This window comes from Camelus dromedarius, chromosome 9, assembly GCF_036321535.1.
Source record: "Camelus dromedarius isolate mCamDro1 chromosome 9, mCamDro1.pat, whole genome shotgun sequence".
NCBI lineage: Eukaryota > Metazoa > Chordata > Mammalia > Artiodactyla > Camelidae > Camelus > Camelus dromedarius.
This window is the reverse complement of record NC_087444.1, coordinates 10125124-10151536: the sequence shown is the minus strand read 5'-3', so window position 1 is coordinate 10151536 and position 26413 is coordinate 10125124. Positions and strand designations below refer to the sequence as shown.

The following is a 26413-nucleotide window of genomic DNA, read 5'->3' as shown; positions in this document are numbered from 1 at the left end:
TGAGTAGCATTCATACAATTTCCTGTCACATTCCATCAAGTTGAAATTGCAAACACTTACCTTGCTTTACTAACAGTAAACTTCATGTTCTCCAATTCCTTGCGCCTTAAATTAATAGCCAAATCCAGTTGAAGAAGTATTTACTGAAGAATATCTAACTGGAGAGGATTATGATTCCCAGAGGAAAAATTCCGAGGATACGTTATATGAAAACAAAGAAATAGACGGCAGGGACTCTGATCTTCTGGTAGATGGAGATTTAGGCGAATATGACTTTTATGAATATAAAGACTATGAAGATAAACCAACAAGCCCCACTAACGAAGAATTTGGTCCAGGTGTTCCAGCAGAAACAGATATTACAGAAACAAGCGTAAGTCAGTGTTACGCTCTGTGTCATTGTATGTCGTATTTCTGGAGTATTTTCATGGTCATCTTGATGTCATTTCAGGTTTAAAATATAGTTGTGTTCTTATATAAATTATGAATATTTTTCGCTACTAGGACACCTTCATAGATTCTTCCTCCAGGGCATCTTCAGCATTTGTATCTCAGGCCACACCAGTGGAGTCTTAATTTGAAAGAATAATCCTTAATAGTGTTGTATCCAAATTTTCTTGTCATTGATAAGATTAAAATTTAGTCATTGTTATTCTGGGTACTGAGACTGTTTTCTGATTTTTAGACTATTTTATTTATTTTTATTTTCTGGTCATGCTCAGTAATGCACTGTATTAATTACTATTATTATCATTCTTATTACTATTATTTTACCTGTTGACCCCCTTCACCCATTTCTTCTCCCCACCTCTAATTTATTAAATTTAATTTGAAGACATTTTTTGCTTAATGCTTTGGGATAATAAGTGAGGCCTACGGATGTCTTTATCTTTCTGTAATACGTCTTTAAGAAGCAATTGTTCAATCTCATTCAAGATTTAGTATTAATGTTCATTATGCTTTCCTTTGTATATTTTCAGTATTTAAGCCTTTAATAAGTTTCTATTTTAAAAAGCACATTTTAATAGGTTGTTTTAAGTGCACTTAGTTGAATATATTACCTTTAAAAAAATACTTAAATGGCCTTATTTACTTAAAGACAGGCTGCTTGAATTTTTCACTCAACAGATAAATGGCCATGGTGCATATGGAGAAAAAGGGCAGAAAGGAGAACCAGCAGTTGTTGAACCTGTAAGTAACTTGTGTGAATACATTCATTGTAAAAGTTGGCACAATTGTTTAATTTATATTATGAGCTATCACCACTATAAATTATTATGTATGCTTACATATTACTATTGAAAATTCTAACATTCAGCTGTTCATAATTAGTAAGTTAAATCACAAATAAGTAAGTTAATAAGGCCATTTCTGGCTAGTAGAATTTCGACAAATCAAAAAATGTAGAGATAAAGAATTTTGAAATTTGAAAGTAGCTGAAAATGTTTTAGTCTAATTCTTTCATTTTACAACTAAGGAACCTAAGATCTAAAGGTTTTAAGTAACTTTTGTGAGGTTCAGATGTTTGGTGGTTGAGACATGACCAGACTTTAGCTCTTCTGCTTTCCAATCCAGTGATTTTCCCTCTAACTGCTATGATTTGACATTATTAGAAATATATTATTTGACATAGTACTTATTTGTTTCATATCCAAATAATATCATGTAATAATATGAGTATGTTCTTTTTAAAATTCACTTTCTTTTCTTCCATTGGTATAAATCTCCCATTTGTTCCAAAAGTGATTTTTTAAATTTTTATTAATGTTATCACTACTCAAGATATTGATGAGAAGCAAATTCTTAGTAGAAATCAATTTTACTATTGTTTTTCATAATCAGCAACTTGGGAAAAATATTGCATAGAACTAAAGAAGTATGTTTAACTGTTTGCCTCAAGGTCATGAAAATCATTTCAGAAACTTCAAAGATATAAGAATTTTTTAAAAGGAGGGGAAGATAAAGATTAAAAAGATACATCTATAAGGACATTTGTTTACTGTATTACTTCATAATCTGAGAAAGCATGCCAAATAAATATATTTTTCAAAATTAATTTGCCCTTGTTATGAAAATTTAAAACCAAATTTTTAAATGACAGAACAATTTTCAGCATTAGAAACATAAACTTTCCAGAATTGGGTTCTTATCCTGAAGTAGTATTCTATTCTCTTATCTGTTTAAGAACTTATCTCATATTTATGCCCAATTCTTTAACCTGGACTGTCTCTCCTTTTCCTGAATTAAGGTACTCAGGTGTCACTTACTTCCATTCTTCCATTCTTCCATTCACACAGCAAGTATTTACTAAGTTCTTGCTTTGTGCCAGTCATTATTCTGGGTGCTAGAGAAAACTTGGTTAAATGTCTCTGCTTTGCCGTTTGGGGGAGCACTTGGCATATTCTCCTTGTCATCTTACTTATCTGAATAGTTACTTCCTGGCTAGCTAGTTCACAGATTTTCTGAGGACAGGGATTATGTCTTCTATCATTTTGAATTTCCTCTCTTCCCTATGCAAAAATGTTTGTAATTGGTTTTATAGGTAGGAACAGAGAATTCACCTTTTAAAATGCAATGATGTGATACTGAGTGTCACTGAGACAAGAGGTTAGGGGTTACCTTTCCCTAGCAATGACTCTGTCTTTTTTAAACTGTAGGGCATGCTTATTGAAGGACCACCAGGGCCAGCAGGACCTGCGGTATGTAAATATTTTAAGATTATTTTTGTCTTGATTTTTTTTTATAATCAGATATAAGGTTTCTATTACATTATTAAATTTATATATTTTAGACTAATTGAGTATTGAATTATAGAGGCGAATACTTGGTTAGAGGACCTGGTGGTCTTGAAACACTTTCTGATTTGGCTATCCAAATGAAATTCTTTTCAGAGCTGTTAAATTAAATTTTGTTTTCAGTATTTTTGTTGCTTAAGTATCTCTGACTCTTCTAACCTCATCTGAAACTTTGTACCTGAGAGCTAGAAGAATTTTTAAAAAGCCATCCTTATTTTTTTAGATGTATAGATATATCTCAATGTATGGAGTTGAGAATTCTAAGTAGACTATAACTGCCTTATGTCAACTCCTGAATGGAGTGATTATCAGCTTCCATTGTCGTTTCCTAGAAAAGCTGATGTTACTCATCAGCATCTTTATTCTCAGATAGTTGTACTGATCTGACTTTGAAAGAAATCCTCTGTCTTTTGTGGAATTAATTAAATTCTTGTTATCTGAAACAAACATGTTATGCTGGTGCCTTTAAATACTTTTACCCATAGAGAAATGTAATGATTGCTACATTTCAACTTTGCAATCACATTTTTGTGGTGTAATTGAATGAGCGTATCATTTCTTCAGTAAGAACTGGGAACCAGCTTTCACCCCAGGGACTGTACGCTGGCATGTTCTGCTTTCCTGTTCTTCCTTGGAATGTCTGCCTCCATCCCGAGAGCAGCATCGCAGAGGAAGAGCGGAGCTAGCTTCAAAGTAGTCCCTATATGTTGTCTTTTTATTGGGAGATAAATAGGGCAACTGTTTGAGAGAAAAGTGTTTATTTATGAAATATAAATGAGTTCATCTTTGATTTTACTAGGATGAATTTACCTGAATGCTAATGAAATCAGGATTCTGACTCAAATCATGGTTTATTTCTCTGTAGGGTCTTATGGGTCCTCCAGGTCTACAAGGCCCCAGTGGACCCCCGGGTGACCCTGGCGAGAGGGTAAGTGAAGGGACTCATAACAAAAGAGTGCAAAATAGATGAAAAGAATTAAACTATATTCTGCAAGTTTAACATATTATCCTTCTCACTTGAATAACACATGAATTCAGTGTTGTGCAAAATTTTAACTTTTCTAAGTATAATTTAAAAAGTGAGCATAAAGAATGTGCATTAGTAAGAAAACTTTTATTTCTAATCAATTCCATTTTGATATGAACCTGATACATTAGATTCAATTCTTCAGTTTGAATTCAGACATATTTTCCAGGAACTCCCATGGGTATTTAGTTGGATGCTGGTAGAATGAGTTAATAAGCCTGCATCCCAATATGAAGATCAACTCATGGGTCACATGGTGAAATAGACCATTTGTGTTGTCTTTCAAAAACTCTTCTTATAAAATCCCATTCTCTCTTTCTCCTCCTTCCTTGAGTAGCCAATAACTTTGTGCATTATTTGAATTATGAAAAACTAGTGCCATGAAATATAGTCCTCCCTAGGTATACTTACTCAAAAGAGATTAAACAAGAAGTAGAAGACAAATGCGAAGTAGATAATGTAAACTTCTGTTATTAAAAGTTATTCTGTTTCTAATTAATTTAATGATTTTGTTTACTTATTAATTTGATGATTTCATTTACTTCCCTAGGGTCCCCCAGGACGTCCTGGTTTACCAGGGGCTGACGGACTACCTGGTCCTCCTGGTACCATGTTAATGTTACCGGTATGGTTTTTTTTAATTGCTATAAAGATGACTTGGTATTTTGTCATCTTATTGTTGAAAAATATTGTTGAACCATATTACAGATCAATCAGAAAACCATGGTATGAGGTAGAGATACTTGAAGTCAAGCATAATTCAGAAATTATGGTACATTTTACTGAATTTTATTGAAACAAAATTCTGGTAAATATTAATCTCTGCAGTAGAACTAAGCCTTCAATATTTCATTATATTTTTGATGACAAATCTTAAAAGATTTTCTTAATATTTTAAATAATGTACTTTAATCATAGTCATATGATTTTATACATTTCATGTGTTATTTAACTTAAAATACCTATAGTATTCACTACTATGTAGACAATAGTTGATACTTTTTAAATAACATATCTATAGCATCATTATTCATTGCTCAAAAATTATTTGCTTTACCTTAAGATTGCTTTTTAAAGTTGTCCAAGATCTTTGGGGAGAAACTGAGTTTATCTATTTAAATGTAATGAAATTTCAAGTAATAATAATATAGAGTGGGAAATTTACTCATGCTGCATTTTGAGTTAAAATTAAAAAGTTTTAGAATTTTATGGGAGGAAACATTAAGGATCAGTTTCCTAGGATAATTACCTAAGAAAAGGTAAACAAAATGAATCTATCTCAAGGAAGATTTCCTCTGTGTTCATAGAGATTCCAAAATTTTGCATAACAAAATAGCAGTTGGCCTGTAACCACTACTAAACTTAGTGCATGTAGAAGTTTTACAAATGAGTGAATAGAATGGGTGTCATCTGTGCAGGTGGGAAAATGGATAATGGCTTATTCCAGAGTTTTCAAGAATTATGGAATTTGAAACTAGTCTCTTCAAGTGGTAGAGCATGGTCTAGAGAATGTCCATAATGGACAGAGAAAATTAAAAAAATGAAATCTAAGTATCACGATGCATGATGAAGTTACGTTGGACTTTTGTAAAATTCTGCCATTTTAAGTAAGCAGTTTTTACTCTAGTAATTAAGGCACCTATTTGACCAAGTCTGATTTTGAGCTTCTGGATGTTACTATCTTTTCTTAGTTTCGTTATGGTGGCGATGGTTCCAAAGGACCAACCATCTCTGCTCAGGAGGCTCAGGCCCAGGCCATTCTTCAGCAGGCTCGGGTAAGAAAGGGTAAAGATGGGTTCCCGTAACCTGCTTCTGTGTCACATTGTGTGAGTGTACGCGCGCGTGCGCGCGCGCGTGTGTGTGTGTGTCTGGAGGATGCTCCTGTTAAGAACAAAATAGTTCTGAATAGTATATTGAACTTAGATGGAGAAAATGCTAAGATAATATCTATTTTCCAGTAGGAATATTTTCTTTAATTGAATGTTAAAGTTAAAAGACTGGCCCTTGCAGTATTGCTGTATGTAATTCTGGCAAAAACACACAAACCATGATGTACAAATTTTCTCATTTTTTTCCCAAGAAGTATTCGTGGATTTATATGTAGCACTCTTTATCTTTTACATCCAGTTTTCCCTGCTAAAGCATATGTCTATGATCAATGAATAAAGTAAAAGGATAAAGTTTAAAATAAGTTTTTCTACCTAATCTTCTAGATTAGTCATGATATCCCAAATAATCCAGAAAATTAAATTTCTTAGGCATTCTTATATAGGAAAGCAAAGTTCAAATATGTATTCTAAGCGCTAATCATTAAATCTATAATTTTTTTCTACCAGATCCATTCAGTTTGTAATTCTTTGTCAGTTGAAAACTTCCACTATCTACCTACTTATTAAACATATAATTATGTTTTTTTATATTAACTCCATTGTGATTAAGATAAGGAAACCAAAATAATGGACCAGGAGAGAGTTGAAAATCATATAATACTTTTATTCATAGAATGGCCTTATTTTTTAAGGAAAAAGGAAATAAAGGACTTACAGGTGGTATGGATATGGGTACCCGCCTTCTAAGTGATATAAATCATTTGGGTGATAACGTTTTATTTATTATCATAAGTTTATGATTGCATAAATTATCTGAAAATGTTAGTCTATTAATTTGAAAAGATACCAATGTTTGGTTACATCATGTATAAAGACAATGAAAAATTTAAATATTTGTTTATTAGACCTTGGGATAATAGAAATTTAAAAATCTTTAAATCAGTTTACTAATGATGCCTACTTTGAACAAATTTTAGGTAACTATTCGAGCTTAAATATTTTATGAGGCCATTGAATTCCTAATTTTATTAGTCCTTTTAACCTACTTGGACATAGGTAGCAAGCATTATAATTCCAATTTTTCAGATATTTAATCTCAAGGATTAAGAAGTATATTGTCAAAAATCTCATGGTGAGTCAGTAGTGAAATTTTGGAGATTCTATCGTTTTCATCTCATGCACTTTTCTAATATGATTTTACGTATTATTTCTGTTACAATATTATTTTTGGTATCTGTTGTGATGATCTAAGTATTCATCTTTTGGAATCACTAATATTCAAAAATAGCACACCAAACTAATTTAACATCTGTCAAATATTTATTCTTTGCACTCTACTTGTTCCAGCTTTTCAAGTATGCTAATTTCACATTTCTAATATTCAGTGTCAATAGTGCATGTAATCAGTCTATCATGCCTAGGATTCTACAAAATAAGTGTATTTTTCTATAAAGCATTAAATTTGAGATTTATTAAAAGAAATGTATTATCCTAACACTTTCTGATCAATTTTGCTTTTTGTTATCTGGCTTGAATTGTCATAGTTTTTCCCAGAATATTGCTAGAAAATTTTTATTTAAAGCACCTCAAATTGTTCACATCTGAAATTATTTTCAATGAGAACTGCACCCACCTATTTAAGAGACGTCTATACATTATTCTGAGTGCACTTTAGAGTAGAAAAATTGTCATACATGAAGTTTCTTATTGTAAAATCTATTTTAACTTTTATCATTGACTAAATCATAATGTATAGGCTACAAGAGTGTGTGTAAGTTACAACAGTTTAAAAAATGTCTGATACTTATTAGGTCATTTGTCATTCTAGAAACTTGTGATTCTTCAGTAATCAGGCACTCTTTCTAGTATGCAGCTATTATACCTGTGTTGATCGTCTGTTACTTGAGGGTAACATGTGCAAATGAATATTGTGGTTTAATGTGCTCATCCAGGAGGACATTCATCTGAATTTGCTGTATTTTATTTTCTAGATTGCTCTGAGAGGTCCACCTGGCCCAATGGGTCTAACTGGAAGACCGGGTCCTGTGGTAGGTTACCTAATAACATAATGTATGCTTAAATTCCCGTAGTAGTAGTTTCTTGTGCAACTTTGGTCAGGCATTGTCCATATCTCTCGCTGGTGAAAGTAAGGGACATAATACCTACTTATGCTTGATTTTATTTCCATTGCAAAACTATTAACTTTTCAAACTATAAATATAATTTATTTACATAATAGTTACAGTTACTAAAGTTCAGTTTTACAGTAAATTCTTGAAACTTAATTTTATGCTAAGCAGAATTTCTACTAAAAAAGAAAAAATATTTGAGGCCACTGAAAATTATTCCATAATCTTAGGAGACTTGGCTTAAACTTTAAGCTGCCTCCAGTATTCCATGGTGCTTCAGAGATTAGAGCAATTATTTTGTCTTTTAGAGACTTTTGGAAAATAATTGTTTTATTTTTCCTTACTAGCTTGCTGATCAGCTATTATATTCTATATATTTTTAAACATTTCAGGTATTTTGAAACTTACCAAATGATGAGCAATGCAGCAGTTCACAAAAACACAGATTCTTATGAAATCATATTTTTTTCCTAAGAGAAAAGAGCACTGTAGGATTCCAACTTGAGTTCTCACTGATTTTTAGAATTAAAAAAATAATTTCTATTTTAATTATGTGTTTTTGATATAAAATGCTGTACTGAGATTTCATGTGATCTTATATGCTCAACATGCTTTATTAAAATAATGGTATTTACAGAAATTATTACTCTGAACATTAAAATTTTACCTTTCATTTACTTAGTAGACACAGCAAAACTATTTTATTCAAACTTGAATCAAGTAAATAGTCTTCTAATTATTTAATCTGTTTTACTGATCTTATTAGGATGATAAGTAGCTTTCTTCAAGTTTATTCGAGTTTTTATGTACTTTTACATAAATTGATAGTTTTCTTAATTCAATCTTGAAGTTTTATGATATTTTATATATTTTGAAGGGCTTTACACTCAATCATATGAGCTCATGTGGCATGTGTTCTGGCAGTATGTTCCACAGAATTAAATTATGCATGTTTCTAAATGCCTTATTACGTATTTTCTTTGTAGTTTTACTGTTCTGCCTCTCAAAACATAAGCAGGAACACGGAAGATTTCATGCCATTTAACAAAGGAAGAAATAGAGTTAATATTTAATTGCTTGTTAGTAATAACAAAGTTACATGACTGAGGAAAGTCAACAGTATGCTAGTGCTTTGTAAATTTGCTGGCAGAAGAATTACCTGTATATTTTATTAAAAGTGAAAGTTCCTGGGGCCTTCAACTGAAGACTCTGCTGATGCAGAGTCGGGATTGGAACTGGCAAATTATATTTTTAATCAGTGCAGCAGACTGATTCTTATGGTCAAGCATGTTTGGGAAACACTGCCTATTGCTTAATTTAAAAATGTCGGTCTAGGGTCTCTAAAGTGGTATTTTCCAAAGGAATTTCCTTACTTATCATCCTGACAGACTCAAGACTAGTGGATCTGTAGAGGGTAAGTGCAGTGATGAGCAGAACCAAAGAAAGCATGTTATATTAAGCGGTTCCTGTTTTCACCAGTCATTAAGGGTCAGACAACCATAGCATGTTGGCAATGAGAAATCATTAACAACCATGTACAGATTCTCAATATAGTATCCAAGATGAATTGATTTTACTGCTTAAGTCTTTTTTATAGAAAGTTTTAGCTTCCTAAAAATATTAATGGTAGATATTGACAAAAAAATCCATATTGTTTACACCATTTTCTCTTCTATTATCCTTTGCTCCAGAACATCAAATTATTACAGACCTTCAAAAATCTTAATTCTAAATTCCAAAAGTATTTTATGTATCAAGGTTTAAAAGAGAAACAATATTTTAAGACATAAATATGTGCATTGTTCCAATGAAAAACTCTTTTATTCAATTATTTTTTCCATTTGTTTTTATAAATGAAAGGAGATCTATATTATAAAATATGCAGGAAACATAGAAACTATTCTTTTCCCTATTCTGTTACTGTCAATTATTGCATGACGGTTTTTAGAATAAGTGTTTGGGCAAAGTAATTATAATCTGTTGAGTAGATAGTGTTTATATACAGAAGATATAATATAGTAAATTAATTAAAAATAAATTGACTTTTAATTGCATTCAGTTCTGTGATTTATAATCTGATTTAATGTAGAACCCCAGTTTCTCTCTTGAAGAAATTTAGTTGTAAGAATTCTTAATGAGAAGCTTGAGAGTCATCGTTCTTATAATTTTCAAGATTGGAATATTCGTGTCACTTGCTTGCCATGTTTTTGGGGAGTTGTATTAATAGTTATTTTACTTTGGAGCCACCAGGAGGCTCTAGATATCTAGCATTTTCAGACAGCATAATTTTAATCTTTTTGTACTTTGATTCAATGCACTGTTTAATTGAATCTGTATTGATTTAAATAAATTAGAAACTTCTGAAACACACAAAGTATCCTTCTTCAGCATGAAGTAACTATTATCACCATGTTCAATTTTAATGTTCTAAAGCTTTTTAGGAGAGTGAATGGCCTAGTATTTATTTTTAAGACTCACAACACTTTTATAACGTAATTTTATATTTTTTCCAGCTAATGTTCCAGGTTTTTGTTGCACTTTTTGAATTATATAAATGTTTGTAAGAGATGTTTGTCATAAGGACTTCTCCTGCGGAAAAAGACCAATCTAGGAAAAAATGCTTTGACATTATTTCAGGACAATGATAATGACAACATCAGCATCTGTTCTTGACATTTTATTGCTATAGAATTCAGTGTCTGAGAAACTTCTGAGTATAAAAGCATGAACATTTTGCCAAGTTGTATAAATGGATTCAGTGTGTACCCAATTCCATAAAAATGTGTTTCCTCAGTACTCCACCCCAGTGTAATGATAAATAATGCCTGTGTATCATCGTAAGTGCTCTGATGGCACACACATTAAAGAACATTTCAAAGTGGTTTCACGAAATTGGCTTTTTTGTAGTTATCAGCAAAATATTAACTTTTAAATATAGCTCACATACTGGAACACAATCAGAGTCTGAGATGAGATGTAAAAGTACTTGAAAAATTTTTGTATTAATTAATAAAATCATACTATTTGATGAAATGTAATTTGAATAATGTTTACTTGAAGTGAAAAGTGGTTAGGGAATGATAAAATTAAATCATTATATGTTTACTTTTTCTCTACAGGGGGGGCCTGGTTCCTCTGGGGCCAAAGGTGAGGCTGGTGATCCAGGTCCTCAGGTAAAAATTAATTTATTTCACTTCTTTTATTTTTGATTTTATTTTATCTCTTATGGGAATTGAAGTATCTGCCATCTGTTTTATGAGTAAAGAAATTACATTATGTTTAAGCTCTTTAATTGAAAAACCTCTAATGGCCAGTTGGCTGCCAATCACTTGATTAATTTAAACATTATTAAAAGAAGATAATAAGCTAGGATGGGAACATCTTGATAGTAATAGGTCTTCAGAATGTTAAATTGGCTTGAGATTGTACAGAGCAGCGTGTTGTATATTTTATATTGTTATACAATTGCATAGCTACAATTACAACTATACCTACAGTGGCCCTGCCCCAAGCCTAGGATGTTTTCTATGGAAAGTAAATCTAGCAAACCTCAGAAAGGATATTTAATATACCTCAAAGAAGCTAACTTTCAACCTTCTGTAGAGCTAAGGAAATTAAGAGAAATTGAGGACATCTGAGCTGAAATTTTTAAAAAGATACTAGATTATATTTACATGGTGCCCAATTAAAAGTATTAGTTTTCCTTTGATGGGTAATAAGTAGATAGAGACATCCACTATAAGCACATTATGAAATACACTCATTTTAGAAAACAGAAAAGCAAACTGTGATTATTTTTAAAATACACTCATTTTTAATGAAAATGCTTCTGATATATTCAAAGCATATACATTCAGATTGGGCTGTAGGATCTCTCAAGTGTCCATTCAACTTTTTTTTAAATTAGTTTTATTTTAACAATATTATAATGTAAAATTGAATTTGAACACCTTTCTGTATTCTTCATAACCACCACCACAGTCATCAGGGTAGAGAGCAGTTCTAAAACCCTGAATAATTTCTTGGTACAACTTTAGAGTCATATTTTCCTCCTACCCTAATACCTGACAACCACTGATCTGTTTTTCATCATTAAGTTTTATGTTTTCAAGAATACCTGGTAAATGGAATCATACATTATGTAATCTTTTGAGACTGGCTTCTTTCTCACCATAATGCCTTTGGGATTCATTGTAGTTGATGAGTGAATCAACAGTTTATTCCTTTTGGTGGCTGAGTAGTATTCCCTTACATGGGTGTGTAAAGATAACGATGTATTGATACTTAAAAAGTTAGGGAGTTTAATCATTTGCAAAGCTTGTAAACTTTTGGATCAAACTCACCTCTTTACAAAGTAGACGTCTGAAAACATGCTGCAGTACTCTTCATGGACTTTGCAGTTTTCTTTAACTCCTCAAATCCAAAGAGATGCAATATCAAATGAACAGTCATTTTCATTAAAAACTAACAAGACTTGTCCTGTTCTTATTGTCTTTTGCCTCCCAGCTGAGGTATAGAATAAAGTTTTCCTTGCTACAAAATTTTTTAAAAGCTATATTACTTTAGCCTTTAATCATTAGACGACCTTAATTTCATATTTCCATAATCAACATTTCACAACAATCATAGGAATTATTTGTAATTTCAAATGTGTCTTCCAGTTTCTACCACACTCATTATATACATACTTTTTAACTTAAAAAAGGGTATAGTGAATTAAATAGATCATATAATCTTTATACTGGAACTACATTTGATCTATTATTAGCTGTGTAATTTTATTTTAAAAAACATGTATATCAATTCACACGTTATATTAAATATTGATATAACACTGTATTCTACTGCCTCAAGAGAGAAAGATACTGAGAATCTTTAAACGTTAACCTGATACGGCATGGTTCTAGTCAGTAATGTGCATTAGGGGTTGCCAAGTCATCCTCCAGCATTTTGTAGACGATTGAAAGAAACATGTACAGGCACAATGCTATAAATTGTATTAGTATGATGCAAAAAAGACAGATTTAGTCCAAAACCGCTATAGTCAGCAATTTAATGGGAGATTCAACTACGGAAAAGGAGACAATTATAATCCAATATGATACCTGTTATAAAAGAAAAAATATCTTAGGAGAGAATCTCCAAAAAATAAAGGGAAAGATGAAGACAAAGCGGTTGGAAAGAGAAGAGGAATGAAATGGATGTTTAAGAGTGTTTTCAGTCAAACGCCAAGGTTTCGAGAATTAAATGAGTAATGGAGGAGTTTTTTTAAAGTTTAACATATCACTTTGTATTCGTTTTGTTTAAATGTAATCACATGCCTATATAAACTTCATAAAATAATAATGACCTTTTTGGCAAGATGCCATTTAGAAAAATTGATTCTCTTGTCTTCCGCTTTGTCTGGATTTTTACATAAGAAATCATTTTCTGGTGCTGAAATGATCAAGGTTAAGCTAAGAAGATATAAATTTCTAAAACCATTTCTCTTAATGTGATTGAATTCATTGATTAATAATTCTATAAAATGAGTTAATTATGATGTTTTCATACAGGGCCCTCGTGGTGTCCAAGGTCCTCCAGGTCCAACAGGAAAACCTGGAAAAAGGGTATGGTTGGTGTTAGTTGTGTATTTTGAGGGCATCTGAAATCGTCAATTATTTTACTTTCTTTTACTTTGTGTGAGTTGGAATCCCTTTCGCTTAGTCATGTTCTTGGTATTATCAGGGTCGTCCAGGTGCTGATGGAGGACGAGGAATGCCCGGAGAACCCGGGGCGAAGGTCAGGAGCTCATCTCATACGTTTATATATTCAGATCTCATATCTCAGTTCACCTCTGAAAATTTCATATTTTAAAATAAAGTTTCCTGATAGGAAAGAAAATTTCACATTGAAATTACAGTATGGAGTTAGCCTGGGAGTGTGGTGAAGATGATGATGATGATGATGATGATGATGATGATGATGATGATGATGATGTTTATTTTGCAGGGGGATCGAGGATTTGATGGACTTCCAGGTCTGCCAGGTGACAAGGGTCATAGGGTAAGATATATGATTCTGTCCCTTTTTTATTTTATTATTAGGGATAATGTGGGAATACTATGAAATATTTCAAATCAATACACTTTAAGAAACAAGAAGAAAATTTAAGTATTTGTGAACTCATTTAAATTATTACATCTACTTGAAGAAAGAAATGTAGAATTACATATGTGACATCCCATGTAAGTTCTTTAATTTCTTTTAGATGTTAAAATACTCATTTTATGCAAACATAAGTTAGAGGTAGAATCATTATGTACATGTATATCATATTTATCATATTTATAGAAGAACAAGTGTAGAGATTTAATTTTGCCTATGATTTTTTTGATAATTACCTCAATTTCCTTCTTACATTTTGTCTGTGGAAATATATGCAAAAGAGGACACCTGTAGGCAGTTTGCCATTAATGTAACAATATACTGTGTACTGTATTTTATTATACTAATTAGATGGTTCTAGTAGACAGAGACACCACAGGCTATTTCTTTGTGATAATATGAATTTTCAGTTCAATGCAAGAGTTTATAACTGGCTAAAGTTAAACAAAACACGATGCTGGACAGCAACCCAGTCAATATTTTTAGTGGGAAGTTGAGCAAAGAAGTGGTCTTTCAAAAAAAAGGTCAGCTTTGGATCTTCACATTTTTCTTCTGCAGAAATTGAGAATGAAGGTAGGACAACTTTTAGAAAAATTGAAGAATATGAAAAAAAAAAAGAAAAAAGAGAGAACCCTATGGATATTTAGCAAGAAATTTAGTACATGCCTACCACATGTCAAGAGAAATATATAATTTTGTTTCTATTAAATCCAAATTTTCTTTAGTCTTTTAAAGTTCTTCTGATGTAATATGAATTATTTTAGAAGCATAAAATTTTTTAATTAAATAAAAATCATCAAAGTATATCCATGTTTAGGACAATCTTCAGCAAAATGCTTTTCTAAATGGTTTAGTTTCTAATAATTAAATGTCTGAAAATTATTTGGGGTATTTTATTTAAACCTTTTTTAGGTTGAGAGAACATTTTCCCTAGCATACTAATATGTAAACTCGGTTAATGTAAAATTGATTCATCTCTGAAGTTTTCTGAGAAGGGAGAATAAAGCATAAGTTTTTTCTGCTAAATGTTCTGTTATATTTGGTAGGATAACTGTAGGATAGACTTCTAAATATACTGCTTTATTTCATATTGTAATTATATTTGGATTTATTTAATAGGGTGAACGAGGTCCCCAAGGTCCTCCCGGTCCTCCTGGTGAAGATGGAATGAGGGTATATTAAATTTTATTTCCTTTAAGAAATATTTAAACTTAAAACTTAGAACAAAATTGTGTTGAAATGTTACACTGTCTGATTGTATCACTGTCCCGTTCATTTTGTCAACGACAGGGAGAAGATGGAGAAATAGGACCAAGGGGTCTTCCAGGTGAAGCTGTAAGCAAGTTTCTTTATTTTTTATATAATATCCTGTTTTGGAGGAATAATAATTGGTGTTACATATACAAAATCAATAATAAACTCAGGTGACTATTGCAATCTTACCTATGCTAACCAGGTAGTTGTTACGTTAAAAAAAAAAAAAAGGAACCTAAAAAGTGACACCTAGGGCTCTTTTTTTGTTATTGAGAAAGTCTTAGACAATTAAGAGAAAAAAATGTGGGCAATAACATCTTGTCGGTCAAAAAACCTTACCTAGTTTTTGTTGCTGTTTTTTTTTGTTTTATTTCAATTCTTTATACCATCAGTAGTTCCAGAATCTATTTGTGTGTTTAGGATAATTTAATCTTATTACCAGTAGAAACAAAAAAATGAGATGCTTAGTATATACCAGATATAACTATAAGATGTGCTAGATTTTATCATTTTTTCCACTGAATTTTACAGCTGAGGAAACTAAATTGGGAAAGTTTACCCAAAGCTAGTTAATCAAAGAACCAAACTAGAAGCAGGCTTCCTAATTTTAGTCCTGGCTTGCGACATTATAGAGCCTGTCAACTCAAAGGCATAGTGGCTTAAGTGAATATGAGAGACAGTAAATCATTGTACTGACTTTTCTGAAGAAGGAACAGATGGAGGAGGGGGATGAAGAAGAGAAGTCGACTGTTTAAATAATAATAATTTTAAAAATCAAAAAAGTGGTTTCTCTAATCTGCTTATATAGTTATCTAGCTGTTTGTTTCTTTTTCTCAGTAAAATATTCTCTCAGGATGGAATCTACCTAAATGTGAAATAAATGAGAATCAGGACTCTTTTATTTGTGTAGTCTATCTGATTGAATAAGAGTATTTATAATAAGATTCAGTGTTGCCATTCTAATTGGGAAATGACACAGAAGTGACTTATTTAAAGCATTAAAATATCTCCTATTTTTAAAGTTTTCCGAGTGATTCATATGTAAATTTATAGAATCAAAGATACAGTTTCTGGTTAAAGACTCACTTATTCATTTTGACCTTTGGGTCAGTATAAGTGCTAAGTATTTGTGTCATATGAAGATAGTATTTTAAACAAAACTTTTAGTGTTTTAAAAGAAGATGAACAAATATTTTTAATCTAAACATTACATTAAAATTTCTTTAAAGAAAGAGGTGTGTTTTGAAGGCATTTCTTATGAGACTGTGTTTTTCTTTTCCTCCTAGGGTCCACGAGGTTTGCTGGGACCAAGGGGAACTCCAGGACCTATAGGGCAGCCTGTATGTATTGCTGAAAACAGTCAAGATTTTCTAGGGAAGGCTGTTGCCAGACTTTTCAAAGCTGAGAGGCTGTGAGCTTTCAGTAGACAGCCAAGTGTTTACTGCTCTGTTCTAGGACTGAATGATGCTGCCTGTCGGTTTAACTGATTCCCCACTCCACCTGCTTCTTTCCTTTTAGTTTATCTGTTTTACTGTTTCATGTGAAATTCCCCACACACAGTGGAAAATGCAGCTAGCTTGTCTCCATGGACATGGAGTGGGGAATATAGATTTGCTTTTTTCCTCATTTTCGTTAAATTCTAAAATGATTTTTAGTCACCCTAGGCTAATGGTTGTCACACTATTAAGATCTGCCTTATTAATTTTCTGTTACAGCATCTAAACTTGTAAACACCTATGCATATTTTTTTCTTCACTAAAGGGTATTGCAGGTGTGGATGGCCCCCCAGGACCAAAAGGGAACATGGTATGTAGAAAATGTCCATAAGGTAACTCATTTCTGCAATCTAAGTACCTACAAACCACCTTTGTTGCTAAATCTAAAATTAACATTTCTCACAATGTTTTGCCAAATGCATTAGCTTCTGCTAGCATTAATATTTTGCAAAATTTTCCAAATTTTCTATACAGAAACCTGATTTGGGGACTATTTTTCAATTGAGAAGAAAAAAATCCATTATGTAAAATAGTTCTATTAAAGACGCTTTATATTTTCCTATGGCAGGGTCCCCAAGGGGAGCCTGGACCACCAGGTCAGCAGGGGAATCCAGGACCTCAAGTAAGTCTAAGCCGTCACAGCTTTTTTGAGATTATGGGGTAAGGCGATATCTTTTTACAAGAAAATTGACAGCCTCAAAACTTTCTATGTGGGGCTAACTGTTTACACTGTGAATGTAGGAAAATTATTCTTTTTTTTTTAATTAAAAAAAAATTTGAGCAAATTTGCAGGGGCCTCTTTCTTCCTAGAGAGAACTGAGTTATTCAGTGTTCGTGGAATGCCAGGACGAATAGCCACACCTGCAGGAGGGTTCTGAATAGGATCATATGACATTCCTGTTGCCAAAAGAGCAGCTTGTGTAAAACTGACAGTGTTCCAAAACTTTCTGGGGAATGGGGTGTGGGGGAATATATTTGAGTCTCATAACTCATTTCATGTAAAATAGAAGGCTAATTATTTACTATTTTAAGAGTATATTCATATGATGTGATTCCTTACATTTGAAATATATTCTTTCAAAATAGGGTCTTCCTGGTCCACAAGGTCCGATTGGTCCTCCTGGGGAAAAAGTAAGTTACTCTGTTGTTCCAGTAATGTCTCATATACAGGCTTGGGTTGGCAGCCTTAGGCAGGTATAAGACCTGCCATTTTTGATAAGATATCTAGATGGTTCAGCATATAAAGAATTAACCTGGAGTTAAATCATGAAAGTAAAGTGTGAGCAGAAGTCATTCATACATCTCTGAACTGTCAATGATAAGATTTCACAGTTTCCATTTGTAGAGTTTCCAAATGTGATGGTCTCAGCTCTATTCATTTCAGAAATGTACTGGTATGAGTGACTGTTTTCTCTTTATTTTGGTTCTCCTTTAATTTCTCATTATTTAAAAAATGTAATTAGGCTTACTTGTGACAAAGGGCTCCTAGCAAGATCTAATTAAGGGAAATTGTGATGTTATCATTGCCACCATTTCTCATGTATAAATGGCAAATGATGTTCTTGTTAATAACTCAATGTCTGGATCAAAGCAAGAATACATCTTTAATTAAAGAGATGTCTTTTTTCCTATCTTCTCTGACAGATTCCCTAAGAAATATTTCCTGTCCTCTACAGTTACGGAACAGTGTTAGCTAGTTCTTTCTCGTATACTTCTTATCTTATTTTTGTTGATTTCTATGAATATATGATTTTTTAAAAATTAGCTTTATTGGGGTTAATTTTATACCATACAGATTCACTCATTTTAAGTGTATAAGTCAATGGTTTTTAGTCAGTGTCCAGAATTTTGCCACAATCACATTTTTAGAATATATGTCCCACCCCAGAAGGAAACCTTGTGTTAATTTGTCCTCCCTTCCCACCCACAGACCTTGGCAGCTGTTGGTTCCTTTCTATCTTTATAGATTTTTCTTTTCTGAACGTCTCATATGAATAAGACATATGAATGAGTTGAATATGTGAATTTAATCATATGAGTGACTATACCATGTGACATTTGTGTCTGGCTTCTTTTATTTGGCATAATGTTTTTGAGGTTTATCCATGTTGTGGAATATATCAGTACTTTGCTCCTTTTTATTGCCAAATAGTATTCCTTTGATTGAATATACCACATTTTGTTTACTTAGTCAGCAGTTGAGGGACATGTGAGTTATGTACACTTTTCAGCTATTATGAATAGTACTGCTATGAAGATTTGCAAGAAGGTATTTGTGTAGATATGTTTTCATCTATTTTTGGTAGATACTTAGAGATAGAATTGCTGGATTATACACAAATTTATATTTAACATTTAAAGAAGTTTCTAAACTATTTTTCAAAGTAGTTGTACCAAATTTCCTTCCTATCTGCAATTTATGAAGATTCTAGTTTCTCCAGATTCTCACAAATATGTGTTCTTGTTTCTTTTTTTTTGCTTATGGTCTTTCTCGTTGGTATGAAATAGTATCTTACTGTGGCATTAATTTGAATTTTCCTAATCACTAGTGATGTTGAGCACCTTTTAAATGCTTAGTGGCCTTTTCTACATATTCTTTGGTAAATTATATTTTCAAATCCTTTGGTAATATTCTAATTGAGTTACTTATTAATATGTAAGAATTTGTGTATAAGGGGCCTTTAAAATAATTTTTCTCCTTGCGTGTTTTCTATATGGTTAAATGAACCTATTACATTTTCTATGATAATTTTATCACCTACACACTAGATTCCTAAGACGAATTTGCGGTTAAGGAAAGTTAGTATTTCTGGATTCCCTTTGCTGAGCCACAGGTGAAACACAGGCTCTGATTCACTACACGTCTTGCGGTAGAAAGAGTGCTGTCTTAAGCACAAGCTACTTCTTTCTCTGCTTTGAACATATCCCACTCTTGAGTCCAAAGTCAGTTTCCTTCCATCAAAAGGAGAAAGAAACTCCAGAACATAAGGGAAATGTGTTTTATTTATGTTGCATCTGTGGTATATATTTTATTTTAGCTTTATATTATGTTTTTTTATGGTATACTGTGTCCTGTTCATTCTGGCCTAAGAGCATTGCCTCTCAAAACTTGGTGAATGGTGTTTTCAGTTGGATTGTGGTATAATCCCACAATTAAATATAATTAAAGTAATGTCATATATTTTTAATTCCCAATAACTTTTATATTTTTGTCCAAAGTTATTGTAGCCTGTGCTTTTATTATATTTGTGATAAAATATTTTATAAAGTTTGAGTTAATTAACTAAAATGGTTGACCGTTATATTGCTTTGCTGACATGTTGATAACCAAATATACTGATTATGTCCTGTGATTTAATTTATGATTTCAGAATTTACATCACTCATATATTAATTGCTTTACAGAAAACAAATGGTGCTGTATAACTCTATGAGCTAAGTAAGAAATAGCAAGACACAAGATAAATATTAGTTAAAGGCAAGAACTTTGAAGACGTGGCTTCAGATCTGGGTTATTTATACTGCAACTCTGTCACATATTATATTAACATTGATTATTTCATGGAATTGCTTGAGACTTAAAATGGGTGCTATATATGTAAATGTATATAATATGTGTTATATATTGCTTAATATAGTGCATAGAAACATGGTAAATTTTAACTATTTCATTAAAATCTAAAAAGTATGACATTTATTCATTTAACTTTATTTCCCTTCCTGTAGGGAAGCAAAAAGCAGTTAGGAAAGCAGACAAAACATTGTGCTGTCCTGGAGCTTCCATTCTAATACAGATGGATTGATTTTAACTTCATTAAAAAGTCATCTTATTGTACAAGAGTTTTGGTATTTCTAATCTATCCTTAAATATATAGCAACAATAAAAAATCCATATAGTATATTACACAGAAGGGCATTATCATAGAAATATCACACCTGCTGAAAAGAATAATTAGTGGAATAGTTCTGCATTTGTACTCTACGTTTTGTTTTGAAGAAATAACACTGGTTTTTTTTCTGAGAGCAAGAGTAATTTAAGTATAAGACAAAATACTGCCATAAAAAACAGGGATTTATAATAGTTACCTCATAATGTTAGATTACTTGACTGAATATGATTTGGCAGAGTGGCAAAGGGAATTGAACTTTTAAATCCTGTAAATGAGATGCAATTAAACTCTGTTATAAAGTCTAAGTTGTTCAATTTAACAGTTATCTTTAATTTCTTGTGTTGTTCCATAGTGATTTAAGCGAGGCTTTCTTGTTAAACTCTGTGCTCTTCATACACATGAATACAGCACTTTCCGTAAAGACTGAGAATGGAAAAATCCTCCTACGTCCCGCATCTAGACTTGCTGATAAATTCTTGCCCTTTTAATTGTTGCTAATAATTTGACCAGTAAGCAATAATGTCTTGGGCTCTGGGGAGTTGATAAAGTTAGTTATTCTCAGCAGAAAGCCAATTTGTTCCCTTTGAAGGGTCTACTTCTTGCAATAGTCATTTTTACCATGTTCCAACCTTAGCAATGGTCAGATCAAATGACTTTTGAAATCCTCTGCGGTTAAACAGAGATTAATCTGTTGAATAAATACTATATTATTATTTGTTAGTTGCATGTTAGATTATGCCCTTTTTACATCAAAGTAGTATTTTTTAATGTCCTGTAACTGTCAATCTATAACATATTTCTTAATATATTTAATAATCACTGAGGTTTCATCAGTGTTACTGTGTAATTATTTGAATGGCACTTATTAATATCATTGATGGAAATATCCAATATTTGCTTTATCACTGATATAAATCAATGTACTTCTGACCTATATTGTTTCCCTTTTTTATTCTATAAGCTTCAGTTCATTGTAGTATGCAAAAACTAACTTGTTCATTAAAAAAGGCACATTTAGGACTACTACACAGGATGAAAACTAGCATGTTTTTGACATAGTAAATTTGGTTTTCATTTATCTTTACTTACCATTTCTTCTACATAATATGTTAAAAAGAGTTTAGAGGTTTGTTGCTTATGGATAAAAGCCAGTGACTCAAGTTACGAATTTCAATAGCAGTATATTCCTATAAACAAAGTCGGACATTTCATTGTTTTCAGTTTTTAAACTAAAATATTCTTTCTCTCTATTTGTTTAGGGACCACAAGGAAAACCAGGGCTTGCAGGACTTCCTGGTGCTGACGGGCCTCCCGTAAGTCGTAGTTACCTTGTCACTAACATTTCTACATATTATATTCAAAAACGGATTTTTACATGTGCTTTAGAAGTGATTTTATGAATTCAGCAATGAAAGCAAATTGAGCCAGTAATTAAACATTAATCTCTCTAAATGCCATTTCATCATGTCACGTCCATAGTGCAGAATCTCTGAGAAGTTCCCAGGGGTCTTTGGACAACTCAAGGCCAGAATCTCTTATTTTCCTACCACTCACTTTTTTCTTAGCATGCTCTACTTTTTCCATTGCTATACCTTGTGTTACACCCTTTTCTTTTCATAGAAAACACTTTTCCATTCTCTCTTCCTTTGCAAAGTACATGTTTGTGAGAGTTCAGGTGTAATTTCTCACCATTCATAAGTTTCCTCAGACATCGTCTGCTTCAGGAATTTTTTTTTTTACTTTTCTAGAAATATAGCAATTTATTTTATCTTATCACATAGTAATAAATAATGTAGTTATGTAATAATCTCCACAGTTGTTGTTTTGAGACATTTGTTATTTATGCTTCTATTTCTCTCCAAACTCAGAGCTAGGGTACACAGATCTTCATTCTGCCGCTACTTGTCTTTATTGAGTATAATTGTTACGGAGCTGTACATTTTTATTTACTGACTCTCAATACTTGATTATTGACATCATTAGTATTTATGATGTTGCTGTGTTTTAAAATGTCCCATCCACATACCTCAGTTGTTTTTGAAGATACGCATGTGATTATTTGATCAATATGCAAAATAAAAGTTAGATTGAAACACCTTTATGTAAGATTCTGAGACTGGGTTGAATTGCTAAAATGTTTTATGTGTTTTTCCCAAGCTCTCTCAAAAATGTTATGCAGTTGATGAAACTTACATCTATCCCATATAAGCTTATTATGTTTCCTTCCAAATGCCACAGTTTCCAGTGTTATTTAAAGCCATATATACTAATGCAGAATGTTCAATACATTTTGAAACATAAAGAGTAAAACCTTAACAGATTGAAAAAAAGGAATACTTTCATAGTATAAACTACCATTAATTTTGTATCTCACCAGTATATACTTTTGGTAAATATAGGGTCACCCTGGAAAAGAAGGCCAGTCTGGAGAAAAGGGTTCTCTGGTATGTTACAAACTATCCATTTAAATGTTCTGTCACACTATATTTTAGAGAAAATGCCTTACTTTGTTAATTTCTCTGATTTTATATATATATATATATACATACACATATATACACATATATATGTATGTATATGTATACATAAATTTCTCTGATTTATATAAATATATATGTGATCATTTAAGGATATGAATATTAGAAAATAAGTTTCTGAAAATAGTTATTGTCTGTAATATGTCTTTATTTTCAAAAGGAATTTTGCTAACATTTAGATGGAAATCATGTTTTCCTTTAGGTAGACTAGTGAAATGAAGCCAGATGTGGAAAATATATAATTTTGATCATGTTCTTGATGATGTGAATGCTACAAATTTATACCAGTTTTTGGTTAGAAATCTATAATTGTTCATTGTAGACACTGAGAACAGTTTATTTCATATTTAGAAAATTAGTTGCTAATTATATATTACTTATATTATTTCACATATTCATAATATTTATCTTATTTTTAGCATGAACATGTGATATAATAAGTTTGAAGTAGGTAGGGCTTATTATATGATCTGTTAATCATATCTGACTTTAGAAACAAATGATAAACTACCCAAGAAATTTTTACCAAAAGTAGAAAAATATCATATTCTTAGAGTTGTTTTGGTAAAATTATGGTATGTGAATGAGTGGCATATTCATTGTTTTATGTGTTTAAATGGCAATGGGTCTTTTTCAGGGTCCTCCTGGCCCACAGGGGCCTATTGGCTACCCTGGTCCCCGAGGAGTAAAGGTAAATGTTATTTGATTTTTTCCCACATTATTTAATTTAATTGTAAAATATTGTAGTCATTTAATCCTTCTAATTTATTCCATAGGGAGCAGATGGTGTCAGAGGTCTCAAGGGCTCTAAAGGTGAAAAGGTAAAAAACAATTTATTTAGGTGATTTTAATTGCTATGTATCTATTTTATAAAAATTTAAATTTATTCAACAGATATTCCATTTCCCAAATATACTAAGTGACTACTTATACACCAGATAACACAAGTCTAATTTTGTACTCTGTATCCTGGAAACTTTAAAAATATATATGTTCTTACATCCTGGGGTGAAGACTGAATTATAAAACAGAAGCAAAGATATGTCATAAACAAAATCAGTCCTTCATCCCTTTTTTTTCTTACATATGTTTAACTTTTGTAAATTATAGTCTTGGCCTTATGCATGGAATTGTTATAGGGGTTGTAGAATATCCAGTTATAAGCCTGTTGGAGGAGTTATAAGCCTTTTTTCTCCACTGAAATTCTCAATTTTCATAAATTGAAATGAAATGCAAAATATGAAAGTTAGAAGTACCATGAATTAATTAGCGGAGAGGGAGGTCTTCATAAGTGATACTGCATGCAAAGGAAAAGTATTAATGAGGAGGAAATAAAGATTGTTCCTTAGACCTAAAGCAATGTAACCCAATTAACCAAGTGACATACGTGAATTCTTCTTTTACACTTTTTCCAAAATTTATTTCCTTTTATAAAGTATTAATTCAGACCTGATCATTTTAGGACTTGAAAACTTAGTAACTTGGAAGTGCCATTTGTTTTTTTTTTTTAAAAAGTCACTTCTTGTAAGGATATACTTAATAACTTAAGTCATCTAATTAAATTTTTTAATGGTTAATGTATTGAAAAACACAGTTTTGACAGAAAAAGCATCTAATCTATTATGTTCGCTGTTTAAAAACAATTTTCCCTGAAAAAAATCCAAAAAACTGTTACTGATTTTAGACATAGAATTCCGTATTTTTTAAACTAAACTTGGCAACTGTGTAATTACTTTTCTCTCTAGGGAGAAGGTAACGGAGACACTAGTCAATAGGAAGTTAAGTGGTCATTTTCAACTTTAAAGCCCCTGCTATTGCCCGACTGCATTCATGCAGAGAGAATCCTAGCTCCACAAGGCTATTTTATGGTCAGAATGTTGAAAATATCATGATTTTGTCTTAAAGGAAACTTTTAGACCTGGTAGAATTCTTAGATGTAGGTAGAATACCAGGCTGGATTCCTTTCCCAGGTCTCAGTCTCATGTATCCATAACAATCTGACATTTTCTGGACCCTCACATACCTTACTAACATACCAAACTGACACTAAGGCATGGCCGAGTCCAAGTGTCATTAGGTAAATGTTTATTAAATATCACGATTACTGAGGGTCAAAATGCACTAGGCACTGGAGATCTAGAGGTTAATTAGGTATGATTCTTGTTTCTTACCATTTAGTAGAAAGAAAGAGACCTTTGATTTACTAAGTAGAGAATGTTTTGTTACAGTAATAAATGTTCAGTGAGCACACAGGACAAGGCAGTTAATTTTAAGGGGGGGAATTATTGAGGTTATGGAAAATTTCATAGCAGAATCACGAACTAAGTCCTGAAAGAAGAGTAACGTGTCATCACATAGACAGAGAAGGTGAAGGATTTGCAGATCTGTGTGTCTGTATAGGTGGTTCACCGATGCAAGAATTAGAAATAGAAATACAGGTAATTCAGTTTTTCAAAAATTCAGTCCCAGGGTGTTGGGTGTGAGTAGAGGGGAGATTTAAGACCAAAGATAAGACTACAGAGGTGAACAAGGGCTAGATCGTGTTGGGAAGGGGAGGGTAAGTGGCAGCTTATATTTAACTTGGAATCATCAAGGTATTTTACAGTAAAAATTGATGTGATCAGTTTTGTATTTTGTAGAGGTCATTTTGGCAGCAGGATATGGAAGTGTAGGTGCCAGTCTTCCTAGCTCTGTTCTCATTCTCGGCCTGACATGTCTTTTTCTGAAACTCTGCAAGTCATATCCCTTCTCCAACTACTAGTTAAGATACCAACTGCCTCCTCACATCCTCTCCAGTCCACTCCTTTCTTCGCCAGGACCACCACCAGCACCAGCACAGCACATCATCATCATGTTTTTCTACTGTAAACACTCATCCTACTCCATCTGTACTAAAATTAATGCAAATGTTTTAACTTCAGTATTGGTAAAATGTATTGGTAAAACAAAAACTTCAAAGTACTCCAAGGTTCTCAGAAGAGAGTAATTGCTCAATTAATGCTATTGAATACATGAATAAGTATTCCTTAGGAATTTAAATTTTTTCTTGAAATTAAGAGATAGTAATGAAGCTTACTTGTTAAAAGCCTAGACATAAATATTTCCATAGTCAAAATTTCTTCTCTCTTTGCTAAAGGCTGCCCAGTTTGCAGCATCATTGGTTTGTGCACATGATGTGACAATAAGTAATCTCTAATTATGAAAGAAAATAGTAATTTGCTTATTCTTCACCTGAAGAGAGGTTGTAATATAGAGAGCAAGTTGAGCCAGAAGACATTTATTTAAAGCACAGAAGACAAAATGCATGGC

General features: G+C 32.1%; 1 protein-coding gene across 3 annotated transcripts in view; it reads left to right on the top strand.

Moving 5' to 3' along the window:
• The window catches only part of COL11A1 (collagen type XI alpha 1 chain), a 491783-nt gene that overhangs the window by 363573 nt on the left and 101797 nt on the right, over window positions 1–26413 (top strand). For all 3 annotated transcript variants that reach the window (XM_064488770.1, XM_064488772.1, XM_064488771.1), the window contains 21 exons: window positions 119–373; window positions 1129–1191; window positions 2658–2699; window positions 3661–3723; window positions 4373–4447; window positions 5514–5597; window positions 7643–7699; window positions 10900–10953; window positions 13336–13389; window positions 13508–13561; window positions 13772–13825; window positions 15047–15100; window positions 15218–15262; window positions 16468–16521; window positions 16943–16987; window positions 17246–17299; window positions 17764–17808; window positions 21827–21880; window positions 22967–23011; window positions 23742–23795; window positions 23881–23925. In XM_064488770.1, coding sequence (XP_064344840.1) covers window positions 119–373; window positions 1129–1191; window positions 2658–2699; window positions 3661–3723; window positions 4373–4447; window positions 5514–5597; window positions 7643–7699; window positions 10900–10953; window positions 13336–13389; window positions 13508–13561; window positions 13772–13825; window positions 15047–15100; window positions 15218–15262; window positions 16468–16521; window positions 16943–16987; window positions 17246–17299; window positions 17764–17808; window positions 21827–21880; window positions 22967–23011; window positions 23742–23795; window positions 23881–23925 — 1350 coding nt within the window. The remainder of the gene's footprint in view (window positions 1–118; window positions 374–1128; window positions 1192–2657; window positions 2700–3660; window positions 3724–4372; window positions 4448–5513; window positions 5598–7642; window positions 7700–10899; window positions 10954–13335; window positions 13390–13507; window positions 13562–13771; window positions 13826–15046; window positions 15101–15217; window positions 15263–16467; window positions 16522–16942; window positions 16988–17245; window positions 17300–17763; window positions 17809–21826; window positions 21881–22966; window positions 23012–23741; window positions 23796–23880; window positions 23926–26413) is intronic.